This window comes from Rhineura floridana, chromosome 8, assembly GCF_030035675.1.
Source record: "Rhineura floridana isolate rRhiFlo1 chromosome 8, rRhiFlo1.hap2, whole genome shotgun sequence".
Lineage (NCBI taxonomy): Eukaryota > Metazoa > Chordata > Lepidosauria > Squamata > Rhineuridae > Rhineura > Rhineura floridana.
In genome coordinates this window covers 14,684,747-14,706,243 of record NC_084487.1, presented here as the reverse complement: position 1 = coordinate 14,706,243, position 21,497 = coordinate 14,684,747, and the positions used below count along the sequence as shown (strand labels likewise).

Here is a 21,497-nt window from a genome sequence, read left to right as displayed (position 1 = left end):
GGGAGATGAAATTTCTTGCAGTATTCTTAAATGTATAAAATCAATCCTATAAGCATTTGAAATGGCCATTGAATGGTGGGTTTGTGTAGCAGATTTTTGGCTTTACTTTGTGCTGTGAATGTGTTGCCTTCTGGCAAAAGTCCACAAAAGCTGTTTTTCAAAGAACAGCTAATTCTAATTGCTTTAATGGAGACATTTTTGATCTTGATGACATCCGAGTAATCAGAGCTGCGGTCACTCTTCAATATGTTTCAGGGTACTAAACATAAGAATGCTTAAAATTGAAGCTATGGTGGTAGTTTATTGGTATCTTAAGTCGTTTCACAGAGTTATTTTAATTTACTTTTAATCTCAGGGTTTTTTCTCTTCTGTTTAGGTTAAAGAGAGATGTTCATTTTCAACTTGATCAGAGGTATGTCCTTGTTCAGTGTAGCCATCTAACTCTGGTTTAGAACAATATAAACCTGGCGTAAGAATTATGTAAACAGTGTAGCTGTTGCCACCAGTAGCAAATAGCTCTGCCTTGTAGAGAAGTAGACTAAAAATCTTCATATCTTAATGTAGCTTAAAATAAGAACACAAGAAAGATCAGATGAAAGGCCTATCTGAGTCCAGCATCCTGTTGGCACAGCAGCCAACCAGAAGCCTATGGGAAGCCTGCAAGCAGGACATGAGCACAATACAGGAATTCCCCTGTTTACGTACTCTTGCTTCGCAAGAACGGACACTTAACCTTTGGTTGTGGCCTGTTCTTTTGGTGCGTGGGGGTGGTGGAAAGAGACGTGATCGCGTGACTGCGAATCAGCTGGGAGGCGCGACTGCGAATCAGCTGGGAGGCGCAGTGGCACCGCAGCAGAGGCTTTAGCGTGGGGCTTTGAGGCGCTGCATGAAGGAGAGGTGGGACAGGGGCGGCGCAAGTGAAAAAAGGTAGTGCTTCACTTTAAATACATTTTCGGTTTATATACTTGCTCTGGACCCATTGCGTACGTTAATGTGGGGTATCCCAACAACTTGTGTTCAGAGGCATACTGCTTCTGACTGTGGAGGCAGAACACAGAAATCATGACTAGTAGACACTGATAAACAAATTCATGGAGGGTAAGACTAACATCCTTTTAAATCCATCCAAATTGGTGGCCATCACTCCATCTTATGGGTATGAACTCCATAGTTTAACTGTGTGCTGTGTGAAGTACTTCTTGTCTGTCGTGGATCTTGCAACATTCAGCTTCATTGGATGGTGTTGGGTTCCAGTATTAGGAGAGAGAGCGCGAAACTTTCTGTCATCGTTCTCCTCCCCATGCATACTTCTGTGTATCTCTTATAATGTCCCCCCAAAACATGTTTTTTTCCCTGAACTAAAAAGCCTGAGATGTTTTAATTTTTCCTTAAAGGGGAGTGGCTCAGCCCCTTATTATTTTGGTTGCCCTTTTCTGAATCCTCTCAAGTTCTACAGTATCATTTTTGAGCTGTGGTGACCAGAATGGTATTTCTAAGTGTGACCATGTCATAGATTTGTATAATGGCATTTAGGATATTGGCAGTTTTATTTCCCTTTGCTAATGATTCCTAACATGGAATTCACCTTTTTCACAACTTTTGCATACTGGGTTGATATCTTCATTCAGCTACAGCCCCAAGGTCTCGTTTCTACTCAGTGACCAGTAGTCCAGACCCCAGTGGTATGTATGACAAAATAGGATGTTCTGCCTCTATATGCATTACTTTACACTAGCTTACATTGAATTGCATTTGCCATATTAAATCCCATTCACTCATTTTGGAGAGATCCTTTTGGAGTTCCTGTCAGCCCCTTTTTATTCTTACAACCCTGGTGTCATCAGCAAACTTGGTCACCTCACTACACAGTCCTAACTCCAGGTCATCTATGAACAAGATAAAAAGCACCTACTTACTCTTGGGGGTCCCCACTTCTTACATTCCTCCATTGGAGAACTGTCAGTGTATTCTTACTCTCTCTTCCTGCTCTTTTAACTAGTTACTGATCCATAAGCGGGTCTAGGCTCCACCCAGTTCTAGTGTATAGAAACCTGAAAGGGAGATTTAATTCAGTTTGGCTCCCTGGATATGGGGATTTTTCAGGAGAGTGGGTAACTGTTGTGATTAAGTGATGATTGTGGTTGCACTACAAGATGCAGAATATGGTGGTTTCACTGAAATTCTAAGGATATATTCTTTCATTTTTTGGGGGGAGAAAGGGCTAAGATTCTAGCTCTCATGGTTATGGCAAAAAACCTAAAACTGTACTGATGACTTCAACCAAGATTGTGAAAATTAGAATGGGAACAAGTAGAAGTTGTTACTTGGTAGTGAAGCCTTTAGCTCAAATGAGATGAAGTGCAAAACACCTGGTTTGGTGCCATTTGAATGAGCCTTGTTCTTGAACTCTCATTTTCTTCTCTCTGTGCATACTGTAATTCCCTTCCTCCCTGCTTTTTCAAACCATAGTTTGCCATTACATGGAAATCTGTTTCACCATGGTTTCAGTTTCTGGTTTCCAGGCATGCTGTGGCTTGTGCAAAGCCTGAAGCTCATTCACGCAGAACCAAACAATGGTTTGATGTAGGACCTGAGCTGGACTTCTGTTAACCTCATTTAAGTCTGAAGCTGTGCTTTAAAAATAGGGTTTGAAGCCTTTATTTACAAATCCTGTATTTAGTTCCAACAAAATTTTTTCACCACAGCTCTCTATTCAGCCAGGGATAATCCTTGTGTATTAAATATTTGTATGTTAACCAGGAATTGGATTTGTGCATCTCCACACATTCTCTGTGCATTGTGCCTCACGATTCTCAACTCGTATTAGCACTGAGGTTTTTTTTTTGGCCTGGAGCTAAGTGAAATTACATTTATAGTACCCTTTAATTTGTGAACTCCCTCTTTCCTTCAACTTGATAGGAAGGTGAAACATGCTCAGTTTCTCTTGTATGTAGCTGTTTTGTCTATTAGTACCTTAACAAGTGTTCTTACCTGCTTTCCATCTGGTATATGTTTCAAAGAAAATTAACCAGTGATGGGGGACTTTTTCTGTTGGAACATAGTGCTTGACTAGTGCTGTGCCCCCCCCCCCCCATTTGGCTGATGAGTGAAATATTTACTTCACTGAATGGTCCTTTCCCCCCTTCCTTTAACTTTTTTTTAAAAATGCACGATAATATTGGCAGTTCATGGAAAACCAATACTTCCCTGTACGTTGCTCTGTGATGCTGCCTTTTTTCAGCAAGCTAGATCAACAGCATCCCATAAACCTCTTGTGTGATTCAGAAAAGATTGGGTCTGAGTGTGCTTAAATTATTTATCACTTTGTTTACAGTATTATGAATACTAATGTAGCATGGCTTTTGCTGCATGCTGGTTCTTTCACTAATTTTTTTCTCCATGCTTCGTTGCAAGCAGGATGCCTTCTGCTCTAAACCAGGAGGGGGAATGCAAGTGGGTTTGCCTCGGACTACGACCTGGAAGACCAGGGTTCGATTCCCCACACAGCCATGAATCTCACTGGGTGACCTTGGGCCAGTCACTGCCTCTCAGCCTCAGAGGAAGGCAATGGTAAACCCCCTCTGAATACCGCTTACCATGAAAACCCTCTTCATAGGGTCGCCATAAGTCGGGATCGACTTGAAGGCAGTCCATTTCCATTTTTCCATTTTGCCTCTGTCTAATGGGTGCTACCAGTGCCTGAGCAGTGTGGAGTCAAAGCAGGCCTCTGCCGCTGTCCAGCTCTGAGCTGTTACTGGGTCGTTTTGGCAGTGGGCAGAATCCCCCTGCCCAGCTCCAAGCTTAGATACGTAAAACGAAACAGGTTCTTCTTCCTGCTCTTGTGCTGTATTTCAGAGGCTCAGCACATGTCTTGGCACCAACAAAATTTTGGCCAAATATCGCTGCTGTACTACTGCTTCATGTGGCTCCACTCCAAATCCAGCTTTCTAATTGGATCTCTCTCTCTCTGTCTCTCTCTCTCTGTCTCTCTCTCTCTGTCTCTCTCTCTCTCATCTCTCTCTCTCATCTCTCTCTCTGTCTCTCTCTCTCTCTCTCTCTCTCTCTCTCATCTCTCTCTCTCAGTTGAGTAAGATTGACTCTGTGGCTGTCCTCTCAGAAGTTTAAAGCTACACAGGCTTTTGTAAGTAGGTAGCTCTCAAAACGTGTTTATTTTAAGAAGCAGCTTAACTGGCTCTTTTTTGTAGCTTTTTAGAATCACCATTCCTTTTTTCAGTTTTACGTGTTACATCGATAAACAAGCATTACTGATGATGAATGTACATTTTGTATAATGTCCTGGAACATTTAATTGGTGGCATTCAGTTATTAAAATTACCTGATAGAAGCAATAGGAAAGCTTCAGACTGAATGTGTGTTCTGTACCCCTGGTGGTAAGATGAAGCAGTGGTTGAAATACTCATAGGATTTCCACTGTGATGTGTAAGAATTCTGCTTGTGTGTAGGAATGTCAAAGGCAGGTGTGCATGAAAGGGCAAAAATGGGTACTGAAGAACTCTTACCGGGATGCTTGAGAACATTCTTGATTTTACTGCTAAGGGCTTAATGTTCAGCAAGCTGGAGGTTTTCTTTTTTTAAGTTTCATTGGTAGACTTGATGCCCCTCTCATTACTGAAATCTTTTAAATATTTTTGCACTGTGTCATTGAAAAGAGCAGATGCAAACATGCCGGCATCTTTAGTCCTTAAGTCTAATTGAAAAGAGGGCATGCTAACTTCTGTCTCGCATTTTAAAATGCTTTATGGAGATAATTATGTGAGTTGCCCGGCTAGTGCTGCTTTTGCATCCATGCACTGAATTCACTTCAAATCCATCACCTCTCGCTGTACTGTTGTCAGGCGCCCAAAGCGTATCCTTGGAAAGGTAACGGAGTTGCTGCTGCGTCGCTCTTTCTCCAGCTTATTTGAAGGCAGACGTGTAATGATCTGTAGGGATGAAACCTGTTGGCATTCCAGAGGAGCAGCTGGTGGCTTTGATCTTGCTAACTAGCAATGATTCAAGTCTTGCAGATTGTGAAAGAGCTGGTGTCACCAGCACGACGTAGAACAGACTCTGCAAAGAAAGGTAGGAGCAGCCCTGAAATATTCATCCTTAACTATCTAAGTAATTTGTTCCTGCACAAGCGTAGTCCTGCAGATTGGCACTTGAGTGACTGCCGAAAGCCTATTCCATCTTTATTTCAAGGCTGCATGTTGTACAGTGACATTCAGCTGCTTCAAGTGATGTTAAATCAGATATGATCAGCATTGGCAGACCTGAAGAGAATTCTGATTGTTTTTTATAAATGAAGATGCAATTTATGTGTATATGGATACGTCATTACAAAGATGCTATTCTGTTTTCGCTCTTCTCTTGTCCCCCACTCAAAGAATTTTCTGTGTATGTAATTCAGATTGTTAAAATAGAACTAGTATGTTAGAAAACCATGCAGATAACTAGTATAAGCGACAGACTAGATGTTAATGCTGCTTGGAAATAGGAGATTTGCAAGCCTACTGGGCTTTGGTTTTAAAGAGGGTTATATGTAGCATGTTTAACTTTTTAGATTAGATCTTCTAAAGAAATGTTAATTAAAAGTACTCCTTTGATCCCTTTGCATTTCAGTTATTTTGATGCAATTCCACGTGCTTTTTTTATGCATTGGTCTGCTTTAAAAATGCCTTTGCAGGATACCTGTAATGGCTCTGTCTGCACCTGAGGGTTTAGTGAATTACTCTTTTGTTTTTAAAATTTGGATTTTAGCACTATTTTGCTTGAGCATATGAAGCACACATGTAATATGTGTGGGTTTAGTGGGTCTTGGAGATAGTCTGTCCCCTTCTTCAAACTCTTATGCCCTAATCCTGTACACACTTTACATGAAGGAAGTCCAGTTGGTTTAGTTAGAACGTAACTTCTAAGCAACTATGCCTGAATCTGGAGACACAACTGTTTAACTAAATGAGCTCACTTGAAGATGCTAAATGTCAATGTCTAGCTTTTTGGATAGGTGATGGTATGATTATATCTTCCTTGAACGTATCTGTGGTTTTGTTAGATAGTGTGTGTATGTGTATCTATATCTATCTATATCTATATCTCAGTATGTGTATTGCCCATCTATAATAATGGAACTTGGGCATGTATTATTGCAAAAGTAAGAACTAACTCTGAAGTTGCACTCCCTCTAAAAGGCTAGGTATGCAGTTTGGAAGTTCTTCTGGACTTGGTGCTTACCATGGAGATTCAGGTGGAGTTGGTGGTCCAGGAGCGCTCACCAGCTGCAGCCTTATCTAGTTCTAGAGAAAGCTGACCTTGCCTCAGTGATGCACGCTGTGGTTATGCCCAGTATATGTCTGGGTTTTAGTATTCTAACACACTTTGCAATGAGCTGCCCTTGAAGATGGTCCAAAAACTACAGTTGGTGCAGAATGTAGCAACTAGCGTGCTTATAAGATAATGGGCATATGTGTTTATAAGATATAGGCATCTGGTTCATATTCTGTACCAGTTATGTTGACTGCCTATTCATTTCTGGGCTCAGTCTAGGGTGCTGGTGTTAACCTAGTCCTAAACTATATAGGGCTTTAAAGGTTATTGGATAGACTGTCTTCACGTGTTTGAGCATTCCTGCTGTTTAAGATGGGCATCTGAGGCCCTGTTCTCAGATTCACCATTGAGAGCTATGGAATTCGTGAATACGAGGGACTGCACTGTTTCATGGGGTGGCTGCACATCTTTGGAATGCCCTCCCATGGAAAATGTGTTTGGACTCTTTCCTGGCCTTTATGAAGATTTTAAAGACTTTCTTATTCCAGTCTGCATTTGATTCTACTAAATTTTTAATTGGGGTTTTAATCTGCTGTTGCTGTCTTTTTGTTACTTTAATGCATGTATTAAATATTTTTATAGTTTGCTTATTTATTTTGTATTTGAAGTATGTTGTAACCTACAATGTGTGGATGTTCTTGAAAAGTGGGCTGCAAATGTTTAAAATACAAATATTAGTTGTAGAGATTATCTCTCTTCTCATCCCCATACTAAATCAAAATAAAGAATGAATCTCTTTTTGTGTGGGAGGAAATAATATTTCAGTCAACTCCACTTTTCATCTTTTCAAAACTCTTACCCCACTTAGCCAGAAATCAGGCAGTCATTGAATAGGTTTAAAGGTTTATATGAGTTGTATATGCTATGTTTATGAAGGCAGACTATGAGACAATCAGAGTTTAGCACTTTTAAGTCACTGTTATTTTAATGGGAGAGTAAGCATGTGCTTAACACTTGTCAAATGAAATGAATGGGGTCCCCTCCATTGAAATAAATTCGGCTTCGGCTGCAGTCCTGTATCCGCTGACCTGGAACTCAATGGGACTTACTTTTGAGTAGATACCTATAGACTGCACTGATAAAAGTCTCTTAACTTTTATCTGTATCAAATCCTATGTGTAGCTAGATAATTTTAAAGGACCACTACCGAAATTGAATAAAAAATGCTGATAGCCCAGCTTGTAAAAACTATTTAATTCCATATTTCTGTTGGAGCTGTAATTGAATGTGACCGTGGGGGGGATGGAGTATGTCAAAAAATTATATTGTGCAGAATGAATTAATTTTGTTAGCATAAGTTGCTAAATGGTGTGGTGGTAAGAATCCCAGTATATTTGATTAAGAGGCAAATTTAATAAAGTACGGAAGAAAATATATGAAGGTTGTCTTGAGGGCTTTATTTATAGTCTCTGGTATTTTTTTTTAAAACTTGGCTTTGGTTTCTCCCTCCCCCATCTTGATCTGTACTTTATACATCATGGGTTTGTTGTATTTGTATTGTACAAAGAGTTTTTTCAATATGCACACAATCAAACAAACCACCATCACTTAGCATGATGGACCTGAATCTGAGTCAGATTCATGTACAAGAGGATTAAGTTTAATCCTCATCTAGACCTCTCCTTCTAAAATAGGAAGGCCTACTCTTCCCACCCCACTGTGCCAAAGGATGCTTTTCAAGTCTTCCCTTAGATACCTTGAAGAAAGATGTTCCCAAGCACAACATCACATTCTTGCAAGAAGGGGGCCTCCACACAGTTTATTTTCTGTGAGCTCAAGGGAGCTCGGACATATCAAACCATCTCTTCCTATAGGAACCTGCCTGGTTGCCGAGATCCTTTTCAGAGGCCTTCTCTGTGTACCGTCTTGATCTGAGATGTGTTGGCGGATCTTCCCTGTTTAGGAGCACCCAGAGTCCCTAGGAAGACTCACCTGGACTCTTAAGGTTCAGGTAGTACATTTAAGACTATTCTTTTTTCTGTTGAGCCTTTGAGAGAGCAGGGTTATTTTGTTCCCTGCTGCATGTATTTACCTTTTTGTTGTTGTTGCAGTTTGTCAGTATAGCTTATCTGCTAGCATGTTTTTATGATAGTTTGCATTTTTTTAAAAAGTCTCTTTATGAGCTACCTTGGAGACCATTCTTTTGGTGAACAGCCTGCATATAAGTATTTTAAATAACTAAAAAAAATTCTATTTATGTTGATGCCCTAGTTGTGGAACAGTGAAATAGGCTTTTCCTTATCATACCACTTTTAGCAATTATGTCTTCCCTCAAAGAATCATGGGAGCTGTAGTTTAAGGGTGCTAAGAGTTGTTAAGAGATCCTATTCCCTTTGCAGAGCTACAATCTCAAAGTGGTTTAACAATCCCTCTGCCCAGGGAACTCTGGGAATTATAGCTTATGAGGGGAACAGGGGTCTTTTTACCATCCATAACTACTTAAAGTGGCATGATACTGCTTTACATGTATAGTGCAGATGGGGCCTTGCTGTGAAACAGTTGGAGATGCCTATTGCCCTTCTGTCCTGCTGGTGTGCTTCCAGTAGGCATGTGGTTGGCTGCTGTGGGAAACTGGATGCTGGGCTATATATAAATATCCCTGGCCACTAAGCTTGTTCGTTTGCTTTTAACATAGCAAATATTCTTCCAGAGTAACAAAATTAAATGATGTTCTACCTCTGTCTCCTGACAGGGCTTTGCTGATAGAATAGATTGATGTATTGTGTGAGTACAGCAATATTTGATTATGATATTTAGATAGCTATTTAAACAACTTGGTCATTTGAGAATTAAAGTGGATGTCTTAATTTATTGGGGGAGCTGTCTCTTAATCTGTTCTTATTTTAAGTGATAACCATGGCTGGCAGTGAACAGTTCCCCCCCCCTCCGTGAATACCAGTTCTTTTATAGAATATATAAATTGCTATGTTGCTAAGCAGTCTGGGTTTTTTTTAAAGATAGTAAATTTATCTGGGGTGCCCTAGCCAGGTAATTTACTGCCCTTTTTTTGTTTGTTTGGTTGGTTGAAGACTGCGTAAACATGCCTCCTGGTTTCTTATGAGACACTCAAATTAAATCTTAAAACATCTTAACTGCATGTGATTCATTTCCTTGGCTCATAAATGAGGGGGGCAGGGTCATAGCTGAGTGTTGGAGTACATGTTAAGTTCAGCATCTGAACTTAAAGAAATGTCTTGGAGAGCCGCTTCTGGTCAGCTTAGACAGTGTTACACTAGATGTACTATAGCAATGGTCTGGCTCAGAGCTTGGAAAAGTTACTTTTTTGAACTACAACTCCCATCAGCCCCAGTCAGCATGGCGCTGGCTGGGGCTGATGGGAGTTGTAGTTCAAAAGAGTAACTTTTCCAAGCTCTGGTCTGGCTTCTTCTTTGCATGCTTATATGCTTGTTGATACTCTATCATCTATTAAGGTAGCACACTTGTTTTAGGATATCAAGTCTGAACACTGAAGGTTAGATCAAACATAGTACACGGGATAGAGTTGTGTACTGTTGCCAAGGTATCATGTTTTTAAATCTCTTTGGGCTCTTTAAGTCATTGGATAGTGCCAGTCTAGTTACTAACTCAGGATTTGTACACTGTATGTAAATTGGAGATATCAATCCACTTCACTTAGATAGTGGTTGGGCGAGTGGGATGAAGATTTCAATACACTACAATACAGCAACAAGTGCTGAAGAAGTTATAAGCAGCTGCAGCTGATATTTACATGGTAGCAGATTTTGTCTGTAGTAGTGTAACAAAAAGGTGATGAACTTTGCTGCATTGAGGGTTACTTTGCCAAATGGTCTGCAGGCTGCCGCAAAGTATTTTGGTGTAAATTCCCATGTGTTCATAACTTTGTGTTTGTTCATATCCTTGCATGTGGGGCCTGAAATGTTAGAGAGGACTGAGAAAGGAAGGAAGATACAGAATAGATAATATGCTCTTCATGGGGGTCACTTCTTATTACTGTTGAGAAACTTGGGTGTTCCAGGATACAGCAGTAAGGCTGCTGAGGCATTTAGACCTGAGCACACTTCACCAATGCTGTAAAGAACTCCACTAGTTGACAGATTCATTTCTGAATAAAAAAAGGCTTTAAAAAAACACACAAACATCTAAATGGGTATCCACCAGGGTGTCCAACAAGACAAACCCAGCAGAATTAGTAACAACAGAAAATAGCAAAACACAGCAGATGGCTCAATCAGTGAATAAGGGAGATCTAAAAAAGTCTTGAGCCTTTAAAAACCCTAAGTCTAGGGCTAGACTTAGTGAAGGACTACCTGCTTCTATATGAATCTTCTTGAATGTTAAGCTTGTCATTGGAGTCTGGCTGTGGGTGCCCCTGCCTTCTCAGATGAGACAGAGCCTTCATGGCAGTGTCCCCTCAGATATGAAACTTTCTTCCCTTTGTTTACCTGTTGCCCAAAGTAATGACTTCTTGGCACCAGCTAAGATGGTCTCATTTTTATAGGTTTTAATAGGTCCTGTATTTTTAGACCTGCTTTCAGCTTTTATTAAAGTATGTCTCTCTGTCTTTCATTGGTTCTTGTGTGTTGTTAGCTGCCTTGGAAATTTTCAAATGGGTTCAAAAATAAAAAGTGGAATGTAGATAGAATAGAAGTAGTGTTCTCCTGTACTCCAGTTGTTACTCTTAGGGTGTGGGGTGGGGAAATGTTACAGTGAATACACTTGAAAATGAGATTAGTTTTAATTATATTCTGTTTTGCCAGTAGTCGCAGTATAACAGAGCTAGGCAAGCCAGTGTTAGTTTCTCTCTCCAAGCTTCATCATGTCTTCTCTAAACTCTGTGTTGATCGATGTGCATATTTACAAACTATTTAGTGTTTTTGGCTTGTCCTTTTTTTTTTTTTAAAGCCAGGCTTGAATATAGGAACCTTTTGGCTTGGGTATTTGCACTCCTTATCCTGAGTTGCTTGAAGTTGCAAAGTGGAAAAAGAGGAGTATATTGCCATCTCCTCCAGATAGTCAACTGATTCTCCCTGCCCTAACCAGAAAGGCTTGCCGGTCAGGCCTGGATGTTTTTCCTAGGCAGTCGCCTGACCATACACATCATGTGCGTCGCTGTTTACGGCCCAGTGCCTATAGGGACTACGTTGTGTCTTGGGCGGAGGTGGCCAATCACACCAATTTTGTTTGTATCCTCAAGCCATTGGAGTAGAGTCCTCAGATATGTAGATTGACAGCCTGTGCTGCAGAAGTAGGAACAAATAAAATTCCAGGAATGCTATTAAATGCCCTAATAGCCCCTCTTCTCATGGCATCTCCTAGAACAGGGAAAACAAAGGCTTGTGTTGGGAAGAGTGCTTTTTCTTGTCTGAATCAGTGTAATGGGAATTGGAAGCATAAAGAAAGTAACCCCAATTTAGTGCTGTAATGAAATTAAGGGAGTAAACACTGGCTTAATTCTGGCATATTGGGTCGAGTTGCAATATAGGTTTGGCTCTGAACTGTGGTGGAAAAAAATATATTGGAATGAAAAAAGTTGCCAAATAGTTCTACCATTTATTAAACCCTTTCCTATCTTGCTTTCCTGCTCTCATCCCTGCTTTATCTTTGCTGGACCTAACATTTTCAGAGCTACTTACTGATTAAATGATTTTTAGCTAAATCAAATAACATTTTATGTTGTCAGAACTTTAAGATAGATGCATTTTTGAGAGAGAAGGATGTGAGAACTTGCAATCCAATAAAACAAGCCCTACCTCATTATTAAAAGGAAAGGTCATCTTTAATATCTTTTCACTCCCCCTTTCAAATAACACAGGAGAACCAAAATAGCTTTAAAATTTGTTGTGTGTTCCACCAATTCAACCTTCCAATGAATCTGATTAAATATTACAGCCGTAACCCTTCCCAAACACTTTAAGGGCATATCTATGATAGTCTAGAAATGTGCAAAGTAGTATCATGCAATGATATCTCTAATTGCTTTTAAAGCATTAATCGCTAGACAAAAAGCCATTAAACTTGCCTGAATAAAATGTCTCTTCCACAACTTGGCAATGTGTGATGTTAATTTGTAAGCATCCTATAGCTTAGGTCATGTACATCTTACGGGTATTTGTGAATAGAGTACCTTGATATTAATCTTCCAATGGTTGGATAACTGGAAACATTCCATACTCTTTGTAAGGTAGAGCAACCCTGTGATGGGTTTCCCTTGGCAAGGATGAAATAACCAAATCCAATTATGCTTCATCTGCTTTATTGACCTCTTTGTTTCATCTTCTTGACACACATTAGCACAATGAGGGAGCTTGCCAGCAAGTATTCTGCATCTATTGAATTTGTGAGACTGCAAACTTGCTGTTAAGATTTTAGAAATGCATTGATGGAGCTTGCAGGTTTTCTGTCCTCATGGGATCAGTTTTGGAAGCCGTCTTACGTTCAGTTACTTTCTGTTACTCTAATTTCTCCATCCTAGGTAGAAAAATTAGATTGTTCTAGCTGTAATCAATTGTATTCCGCTATCTGACAGGCGGGTAGCATAGCCTGTCACTCACATTTGCTGACATGAAACCCCAAGGAACTGAGCTGGCTAGACCTGCAGATTTTGAGGAACACACAGAACTCAAGAGGCCAAATTTAGTGTACACAATCCTCAGATATTAAACATGATGCCCAGCTTAGAGGGATAATGGCCACTCTACCTCTGTTCTTCCAATGGGGGAATCTGCAGGCTCAGTTGCTGATAATCCGGTGCAATGGTCTTGTGGGCATTTTACTCCGAGCTGGTTTAAACCCTGGTTTAAATCTTTAATTGGGGTTAGCGTTTTCCTCAATGCAGCAATAGCCCAGTTCTAGGAAAACAGCAATAGTCTAGTTCTGTGGTCAGTGCTGAAAAAGGAAGGGAAAATGTCACATGGAAGCACACAGGTGGGGAGGGGATGTACTATAAGACAGCTTCCTAGGCCCCATTCTGCAGATTGGCAGCGCATGAGTTAGAAGCTGTTTGTGTTTTTAGCCTGAAAGCCAAAGTGTCTGCTGGTAGTAGAAGGAAAAACTATCTTTTCCATAATACAGATGCATAAAGAAGTTGGCATATCTATGTACATGAGTTGTGCAGTCTTTGCTTTTAGACATCCTCCCCCTCCAGTAAATTAAGGGAGGGATTTTAGTCATATTTAATTAAAGTTAATCTCATGAATTCAGTGTTAAGGCGATTTTTGTGTGTGTAAAATAACTAGGCAGTATCCAGCGTTCCTGTTCTGCTAGCACAAGAGACTTTCACTCACAGAATGGAATTTTCCTCTCTCCCCTGCGGTCCCCTGTGTGCCCTCAAAGTCAGCTCTGGAGGATTTGAGGATCCTCTTGAGCAGATCTTGGGGGCAAGAGGGTGGGGGAGAGGAAGGGGCAGTCCTATTGAGGGATCAGAGTTCTACTTGTGGTGCACTGGGTTTCCAAACTCACATTTGCTGAGCTAACACTCATAGGGGAGAATCATGTGCAGGAATGTGTGTTGCTTAACTCTTTTGATGCATGCCAGTTCTCTCATGGAACTAACCCCCCCTCCCCCCCTGGACACTTTCACTCCGTTCTGTTTACTTCTGATTTTGGAGGCTGGCAGAGAGAGAAACTACTGCAAATGGGATGAGGAAGCACTCACAGGGGAGAATCCCGTTCTCCACTTCATACTTCTTCCCTACAAATACCTCTGTGCAAATCTGGGGAAGCCTGTTTTCCCCACTCTTTCTTCTGCTTCCCCCTCAGTTATATAGTTATATCCCTCTAGGATGCACACCTTAACGTGTTGAGGGGGTTTGAGAGTGTTGAAGAAGCTGAGAGCAATGCCTTCAGGAGTCTCTAGACCAAGAGTCCAGACTCTAGCAGGGGCACCCATGGCGGAATGGTCAAAGCTGAGACACCAGACTAAGATGCATCCAAACTCAGAGGAAGGCAGTGGTGAACCACCTCTGAATATCTCTTACCATGAAAACCCTATGAACAGAGTATCCAAAATGCAACACGAGATAGTGCTGGAAGATGAGACCCTCAGGTCAGAAGGCACTCACTGAGCTACTGGGGAAGAACAAAGAACAAGTACGAGTAGCACTGTGACTAATGACGCAGCTGGGTCAAAGCCGAAAGGAAGCCCAGAGGCTGATGCGCACAGATGCAAAAGGAGAGTCCGGAGTTGTACAACGCGCACAATAGGAACATGAAATGTGAGAAGCATGAACCAGGCAAAATTAGAAATTGTCAAGCAAGAAATGGAACATATCAGCATTACAATACTTGGCATGAGTGAATGAAAATGGATGGGAATGGGACTACAAAATATTTTATGCAGGAAATGAGAAATTAAGAAGAAATGGGGTTGCTTTAATAGTGAGAAGTGATGTAGCAAAAGCAATTAGGAGCTACAATGCAGGGTCTGAGCGAGTGATCTCAATGAGATTAAATGGGAAACCTGTTAACATAACCATCATCCAAGTGTACACTCCAACGGCAAACACAGAAGAAGAGGAATTGGAAAGATTTTATGCAGAAGTACAGGAAGAAATTGATCACACACCAAAACAAGATGTTCTGATACTCATGGGGGACTGGAATGCAAAAGTAGGGAACAGAGAAGAACTAGGAATTGTGGGGAAATGGGGCTTAGGAGCCAGAAATGAAGTAGGAGACTTATTGAATTCTGTGAAGCCAATAATTTGTTTCTTGTGAACACATTTTTTGAATAACCAAAAAGACGATTGTACACGTGGACATCACCAAATGGTCAATAAAGGAATCAAATTGATTATTTAATCGGTAGCAGAAGATGGAGAAGTTCCATACTTTCTGCGAAAACAAGACTAGGAGCAGACTGCAGTACAGATCATGAACTGGTCGTATCAAAAATCAGAGTAAAGCTAAAGAAGAACAACAAAGCAATCATAATGCTGAAATACAATTTCAATCACATCCCAGAAGCGTATAAAGATCAAATAAGAAACAGGTTTCAGGCTTTAAACTTCGTTGACAGAGAACCAGAAGAACTAGGGACTGAAGTCAGAGACATGATCAGGGAAGAATGCAAAAAGACAATACCTCTAGTTACAAAGAGAAAAAGACCTCAATGGATGACTGAAGAAACTCTTAAAATGGTCAAAGAGAGAAGGAAAGCAAAAGCAAGAGGAGATAGAAACACGGCCAGAACCCTAAATGCAACAATACAGTGACTAGTACATAGGGACAAAGAACTATTACAATAGTTATTGTATAGAAATAGAAGACGACAACAAAAAGGGAAGAACAAGAGCCCTATTCCAAAAGATTAGAGAAAAGAAAGGGAAATTTAAACCACAAGTAGGGATGTTGAATAATCAACAGGGGAACACACTGACTGACCGAGATGAAATAAAAGGAAGATGGAAGCAATACACTGAAGAACTCTATAAAAGAGATGCAAGGATGACAGATGCATTCACAGAGGAGCCATATGATGAAGAACCAGAAATTTTAGAATGTGAGGTGAAAGCTGCTCTTAAAATACTTGGAAGAAACAAATTACCAGCAACAGATGGCATACCAATAGAGTTGCTACAAGCCACTGAGACTGAATCTGTTCAAATTTTGACAAACATTTGTCAAGAAATATGGAAAACTAATCAGTGGCCCACAGACTGGAAGCTTTCAATATACATCCCAATTCCAAAGAAAGGGGGTCCCAGAGAATGCAGTAATTATCGAACTATTGCCTTAATATCCCATGCAAGTAAAGTAATGCTCAAGATTCTACAACAAAGGCTCTTACCGTATATGGAGCTAGAAATGCCAGATGTCCAAGCTGGATTTATAAAGGGAAGAGGCACCAGAGATCATATCGCAAACATACGTTGGATAATGGAACGGAGCAAGGAATTTCAGAAGAAAATTTTAAAGATTACAGCAAAGCCTTTAACTGTGTAGATCATGAACAACTATGGAATGCTTTAAATGAAATGGGGGTGCCACAGCATGTGATTGTCCTGATGCGCAACCTATATTCTGGACAAGAGGCTACTGTAAGGACAGAATATGGAGAAATCAATTGGTTCCCCATCGGAAAGGGTGTGAGACAGGGATGTATTTTATCACCCTATTTGTTTAACCTATACACAGAACATATCATACGGAAAGTGGGATTGGACCAAGAGGAAGGAGGTGTGACAACTGGAGGGAGAAACTTCAATAATTTAAGATATGCAGACGATACCATACTACTAGCAGAAACCAGTAATGATATGAAATGAATGCTGATGAAAGTTAAAGAGGAAAGCACAAAAGCAGGACTATAATCAATGTCAAAAAGACTAAAGTAATGCCAACAGAAGATTTATGTAACTTTAAAGTTGACAATGAGGACATTGAACTTGTCAAGGATTATCAATACCTTGGCACAGTCATTAACCTAAATGGACAGAATAGTCAAGAAATCAGAAGAAGGCTAGGACTGGGGAGGGCAGCTGTGAGAGAACTAGAAAAGGTTCTCAAATGCAAAGATGTATCACTGAACACTAAAGTCAGGATCATTCAGACCATGGTATTTCCAATCTCTATGTATGGATGTGAAAGTTGGACAGTTAATAAAGTGGATAAGAGAAAGATCAACTCATCTGAAATGTGGTGTTGGAGGAAAGCTTTGCACATACCATGGACTGTGAAAAAGACAAATAATTGGGTGTTAGAACAAATTAAACCAGCACTACCATTAGAAGCTAACATGATGAAACTGAGGTTATCATACTTTGGACACATCATGAAAAGATAATAATGCTGGGAAAAACAGAAGGGAGTAGAAAAAGAGGAAGTCCAAACAAGAGATGGCTTGATTCCATAAAGGAAGCCACAGACCTGAACTTACAAGATCTGAACAGGGTGGTTCATGACAGATGCTCTTGGAGGTCGCTGATTCATAGGGTCACCATAAGTTCTAGTTGACTGGAAGACACATAACAAACTTCTGCTTCCCCCCTCAGTTATATAACATACAGTTCTCATTTAGTTATTCTCCTTTTGAGCTGCAAACTGACAGATTCTAGACAGCAAAACAGAAGTTAACATCTGTAGTATACTGTGGACATAACATCTGACAGTTGAGCTCAGTTCTCCGGGGCATTTTTACTGCTGGGAGAGTTGAGCTGTGTTGAGTATTCTTGGCACAGAAGGAAGAACTTTTTTTAGCCTGCCTTAACTGTGTACTGTGTTGTGTGTCTATGTGCATGTGTTTTTTAAAATGGAAGGTTGGGTGATTTTTGTGCATTTTGCCAAGATGCATTGTTGTGTGCAGTTAATTTTGCAATAATGGCTTTTTTTATTAGACAGGTACAGTCCCATTGCAACATTTACTGCCTTTACAGATAAATGTGCCATGTTAAAATGGCATACATAGTTTTGGAGAGGTGACCTAATTTTTAAAACAGTTCCTTTTTATTATAAGTCTTAAGAGTAATGTTATTCATCCATGCTGTCTGTAGTATGGAATTTATTATGTTTAAATATGAATGCTAGCCTCAGGCTTCCGTCATTAAACATACAGGTTTTGTCATTAATTTTACAGGTTGTTCCAAGGTGTCCAACATGTGACATTGTTTGTAGTATCTCCTTTGTGGGATGTAGCTATTTATGTTCCTGTGTCTTGCATTGGGCCCGGCTTGTGTCTTTTTTTGCCTTTAATTGAAGAGCATCCAAAGTGACATACAGCCTCCCCCTTGCCAAAGTTGGGCCCTGGGCTCCTTCTGGGAGGAAGGGTGGAATATAAATTTAATAAACAAACTAACTTACCCCATGATTTGTAGCTGTTTGGGTGGCTAATTGTTCTAGGACACATTTCTCTTAAGCTACAAATGTGTGGACCATATTTTCTTACCTAGAAAATATTGAAGAGCTTATCTTCTTTATAGGAAAAAATGGGTTTTAGTCCTCAAGATTGTGATTTGAAAAATTTAAAAAAGGATTGTGTGAAAAGGAACCCAATATTCAGTATTGCCTTTGTTTCTGCTTTTATGGCAGCTTTTTAAGATGCAAGAGCAGCAATTTTAGGTTAAAAAAAATGAGGCTGTCTAGCCCAGCCTTAGGAATGGGTTTTCTAGGGGTCTTCTGCTGCTTTTCTTTACCCTCTGTGCCTTCAGGATGCAACTGCATTTTACCAGCTGGAAAAATACAGTGCAGTGCTGATTGCCAGATTCCTCCTTTCTTTAACACTGGCAGAGGGCTCTGTGTGTGTGTGTCATGTGATGGAACATAACAATTGCCACAGCACAATTCTACAATTCTCTGCAGCTAGATATCATGTCAGATGCTAGTCTTTTTTCCTGGCTTAATGACAGGGTCCAGGGAGCTAGATGGGGCATGTAGACATCATACTGCTGAGATAAGGGGGCTCCCTGTGTTCTAAAGTCAAGGTGGTGCATAGGAGAAGACTGTCTGCTCCATCACCATCCACCTAAGCTTAGGGAGTGGGGGCATCCAGAGACAGGCGTCTATGAACTTAGTTTACAGGCAGGTTTATGTGGGAGGAAGAAATTCTGAGTCTCAAGCTAAGTTGTGTGTGTGAGAGCCAGTTTTAGTACGTTGTGGAAGTATGTATTTCCTTGCTATGATGCTGGTGGATGAACACTTACAGTATTATGTACATTTCTATTGTGTTCTGTTTGTGGTGTTTTTGTATTTTTAAATCTTTGCAAGCTGCTTTGAGACTCTCTTGTAAAAAGTGATGAAAATAATAATAATAATAATAATAATAATAATAATAATGCCAGAAGAAAGCAAAGGCAGGGACTTCTCCTTTAATGTTGCTTTCCTCTGGCTTATAGTAGCTGGGCCTGTGGCTCTTTCTGCCTTGGGTCTTCAAAGGATTTAGGACCGGAAGATGGAGACCGCAAGGGACACAGCACTGTGGCAACCCTTGGAGAGCAGGGCAGATGCACTTTATCGGTCATGACCAACTGAAGTCCATTGATTTCAGTGTGTCTACTCTGGGAATCACTTGGTTGGATGTAACACAAAGAATAGATTAGTGCTGGCTGTGTACTTTATTCTGATAAACATCTCCACTGAGCTCTGCAGCTCAAAATTTCGGAAGAAGACTGAGGCTCTTTGTGCTTACCAGCAGGTTGTAATAGACTTGCCATGACAAGCGAAAACTTGGATGGTTCTGCCAAATCATAAAGAACCAACTAGCTGTTGGTCCACCACAGGAGTAATAAGTCTTCATAAAGTCACTGGTGACACAGGGAGACGGAGAGACTATTTATGTTTATATATCCCACCTTTCCTCCAAGGAGCTCAAGTGGCCTACATGTTTCTCCTCTCTCTCAATTTTATCCTCACAGCAACCCTGTGAGGTAGGTTAGGCTGAGAGATAGTGACTGGCCCTAGGTTACCCTGTGATCTTCATGGCTGAGTGAGGATTTGAACTGTGGTCTCCCAGGTTGCTAGTCCAACACTCTAACCACTACACCAGGCTCTGTCTTGTTCTGGGACACAGCATTATGGAGTTGTGCCCAATGTTGGTCACACTTTGGGTAGACCCATTGAAAGTAGTGGACGTGACTAACTTTTACGTCCATTAATTTCAGTGGGTCTACTCTTGAACATAACTTGGTTGCATGCTTTGCAAGTAAGAGATTACCTCAGGCCTGCACGCAACACTACCTGCATGTCCTCCTCTATAACTCCCCCCTTTTGGGCTGCGTGACTTTTTGGGGCAGAAAGCCAGGCATCTGAATCTCTATGACTAATAAGCTCTGCCACTGTGCATTGGCCCCTGAGGACAGCCGCACGGCAATGTCTACAGTAATGTCTACTATTCACTGGTTTTAACGTGTAGTGTGAATTTGAAAATGATATGCAGATTGTATTAAGGCTTAATATATGTGGCTTAGTGTAGGTTATCCCTCTCGAAAATATCTGACACGGCCCTCTGTTTTTTGATTTTGCAAAAACATATTTCCATCTGATTTGCAGGTGGCTGCTCGCCCCAGTTCCTGGAAATGGTTAAGAGTGCCCAGTTTGCTAGACAGTGGTCTCTACTGTTTAGCTGTTTGATCTGTAGCAAAAATAAAACTTGGAATTCAGAGTGGAAGATGTTTTCCTCTTCAGTTACAGAAGTTCCATTCTGTGGACTCAAGTGGACAAAGGTTCTTTTTCATGAGCTGAATGTGTCGCCACCCTGCCTTTCCCAGAAAACCTACAAATTGGGGTAGATTTACACTAGCCAGAAAAGGGCAATATCGCAAGGAATGTACATTTGTCTCTGTTCCAATTAATTAAACTCTACATAGCAATGGGGGGGGGGAAGCAAGCTAGTGCATTTATTCATTCATTCAATATCCCAGTGTTGAGAAGCTAGCCACCCGCGCCCCAGTAAATTCTGCCTCTGGATATCCCTGCTGTCTCTTGCAGTAGTTTGTCCAGCCCTCTCCTGCTGTCCGTCATCTTGCCTGGAGGCAGTTTCCTTTTTACACAGGCAGTTCTTCAAGAGTTGAGTTCTGAGGTTAACAATTTTGAGCATTAAGGGAGAGGCACATGGTGCAGTCTTCTCATGGAGCTTTCCTCCCTCTGCAGTTGGTCTCAAAATCAGCCAGGAATTAGTGCCAGGAATCTGGTTTATTGTATTTCCTTAGTAAATATATGTACAGTAGGGCCCCGCTTCTTGGCACCCTGCTTCTCGGCGTTCTGCTAATATGGCGCCAGTGGGGCGATCAGCTGGAGTGGGGGCTGGAGCTTCCCGCGCTTCAGCTGATCTTGCCGGAGGAAGGGAAGATCAACTGTAGTGCGCTACAGCTGAGCTTCTCCTCTTCCGGTGCGATCAGACTCCCGCACTCCAGCTGATCGCACCGGAGGAGGGGAAGATCATCTGTAGCGTGCTACAGCTGATCTCCTCCTCCTCCAGCATGATCAGCGAGTTAGGTTCCAGATCCCCACGCAACAGCTGATCCGCTTTTCAGTGGTTTTTGCTTTTTGGTGGGGGTCTGGAACCTACCCAGCTGTATGAGTGGGGCCCTACTGTATTTTCTTACAAAGGAATCTTTACAATAGCACCAAAAATAAAAACAAAACTCTGTGTTGCTTGTCTCTGTTCTTTCCCCATTCTGTCTGACTTCCATTACAATAACAAAGCCTTTATATCATCATGCTTGCTTACTTAAATCATTTAAATACTATATTTCAGC

At 41.0% G+C, this 21,497-nt stretch overlaps 1 protein-coding gene across 7 annotated transcripts in view; it reads left to right on the top strand.

Moving 5' to 3' along the window:
- USP6NL (USP6 N-terminal like) overlaps positions 1-21,497 on the top strand; it is a 189,677-nt gene that overhangs the window by 27,024 nt on the left and 141,156 nt on the right. For 2 of the 7 annotated variants that reach the window (XM_061638337.1, XM_061638344.1), the window contains exon 1: positions 382-412. The exons of the other annotated variants lie outside the window; for them this stretch is intronic. In XM_061638337.1, coding sequence (XP_061494321.1) covers positions 388-412 — 25 coding nt within the window. In that variant the 5' untranslated portion in view covers positions 382-387. Of the gene's footprint in view, positions 1-381; positions 413-21,497 lie in introns of those variants that run through there. 7 annotated transcript variants of the gene reach the window in all.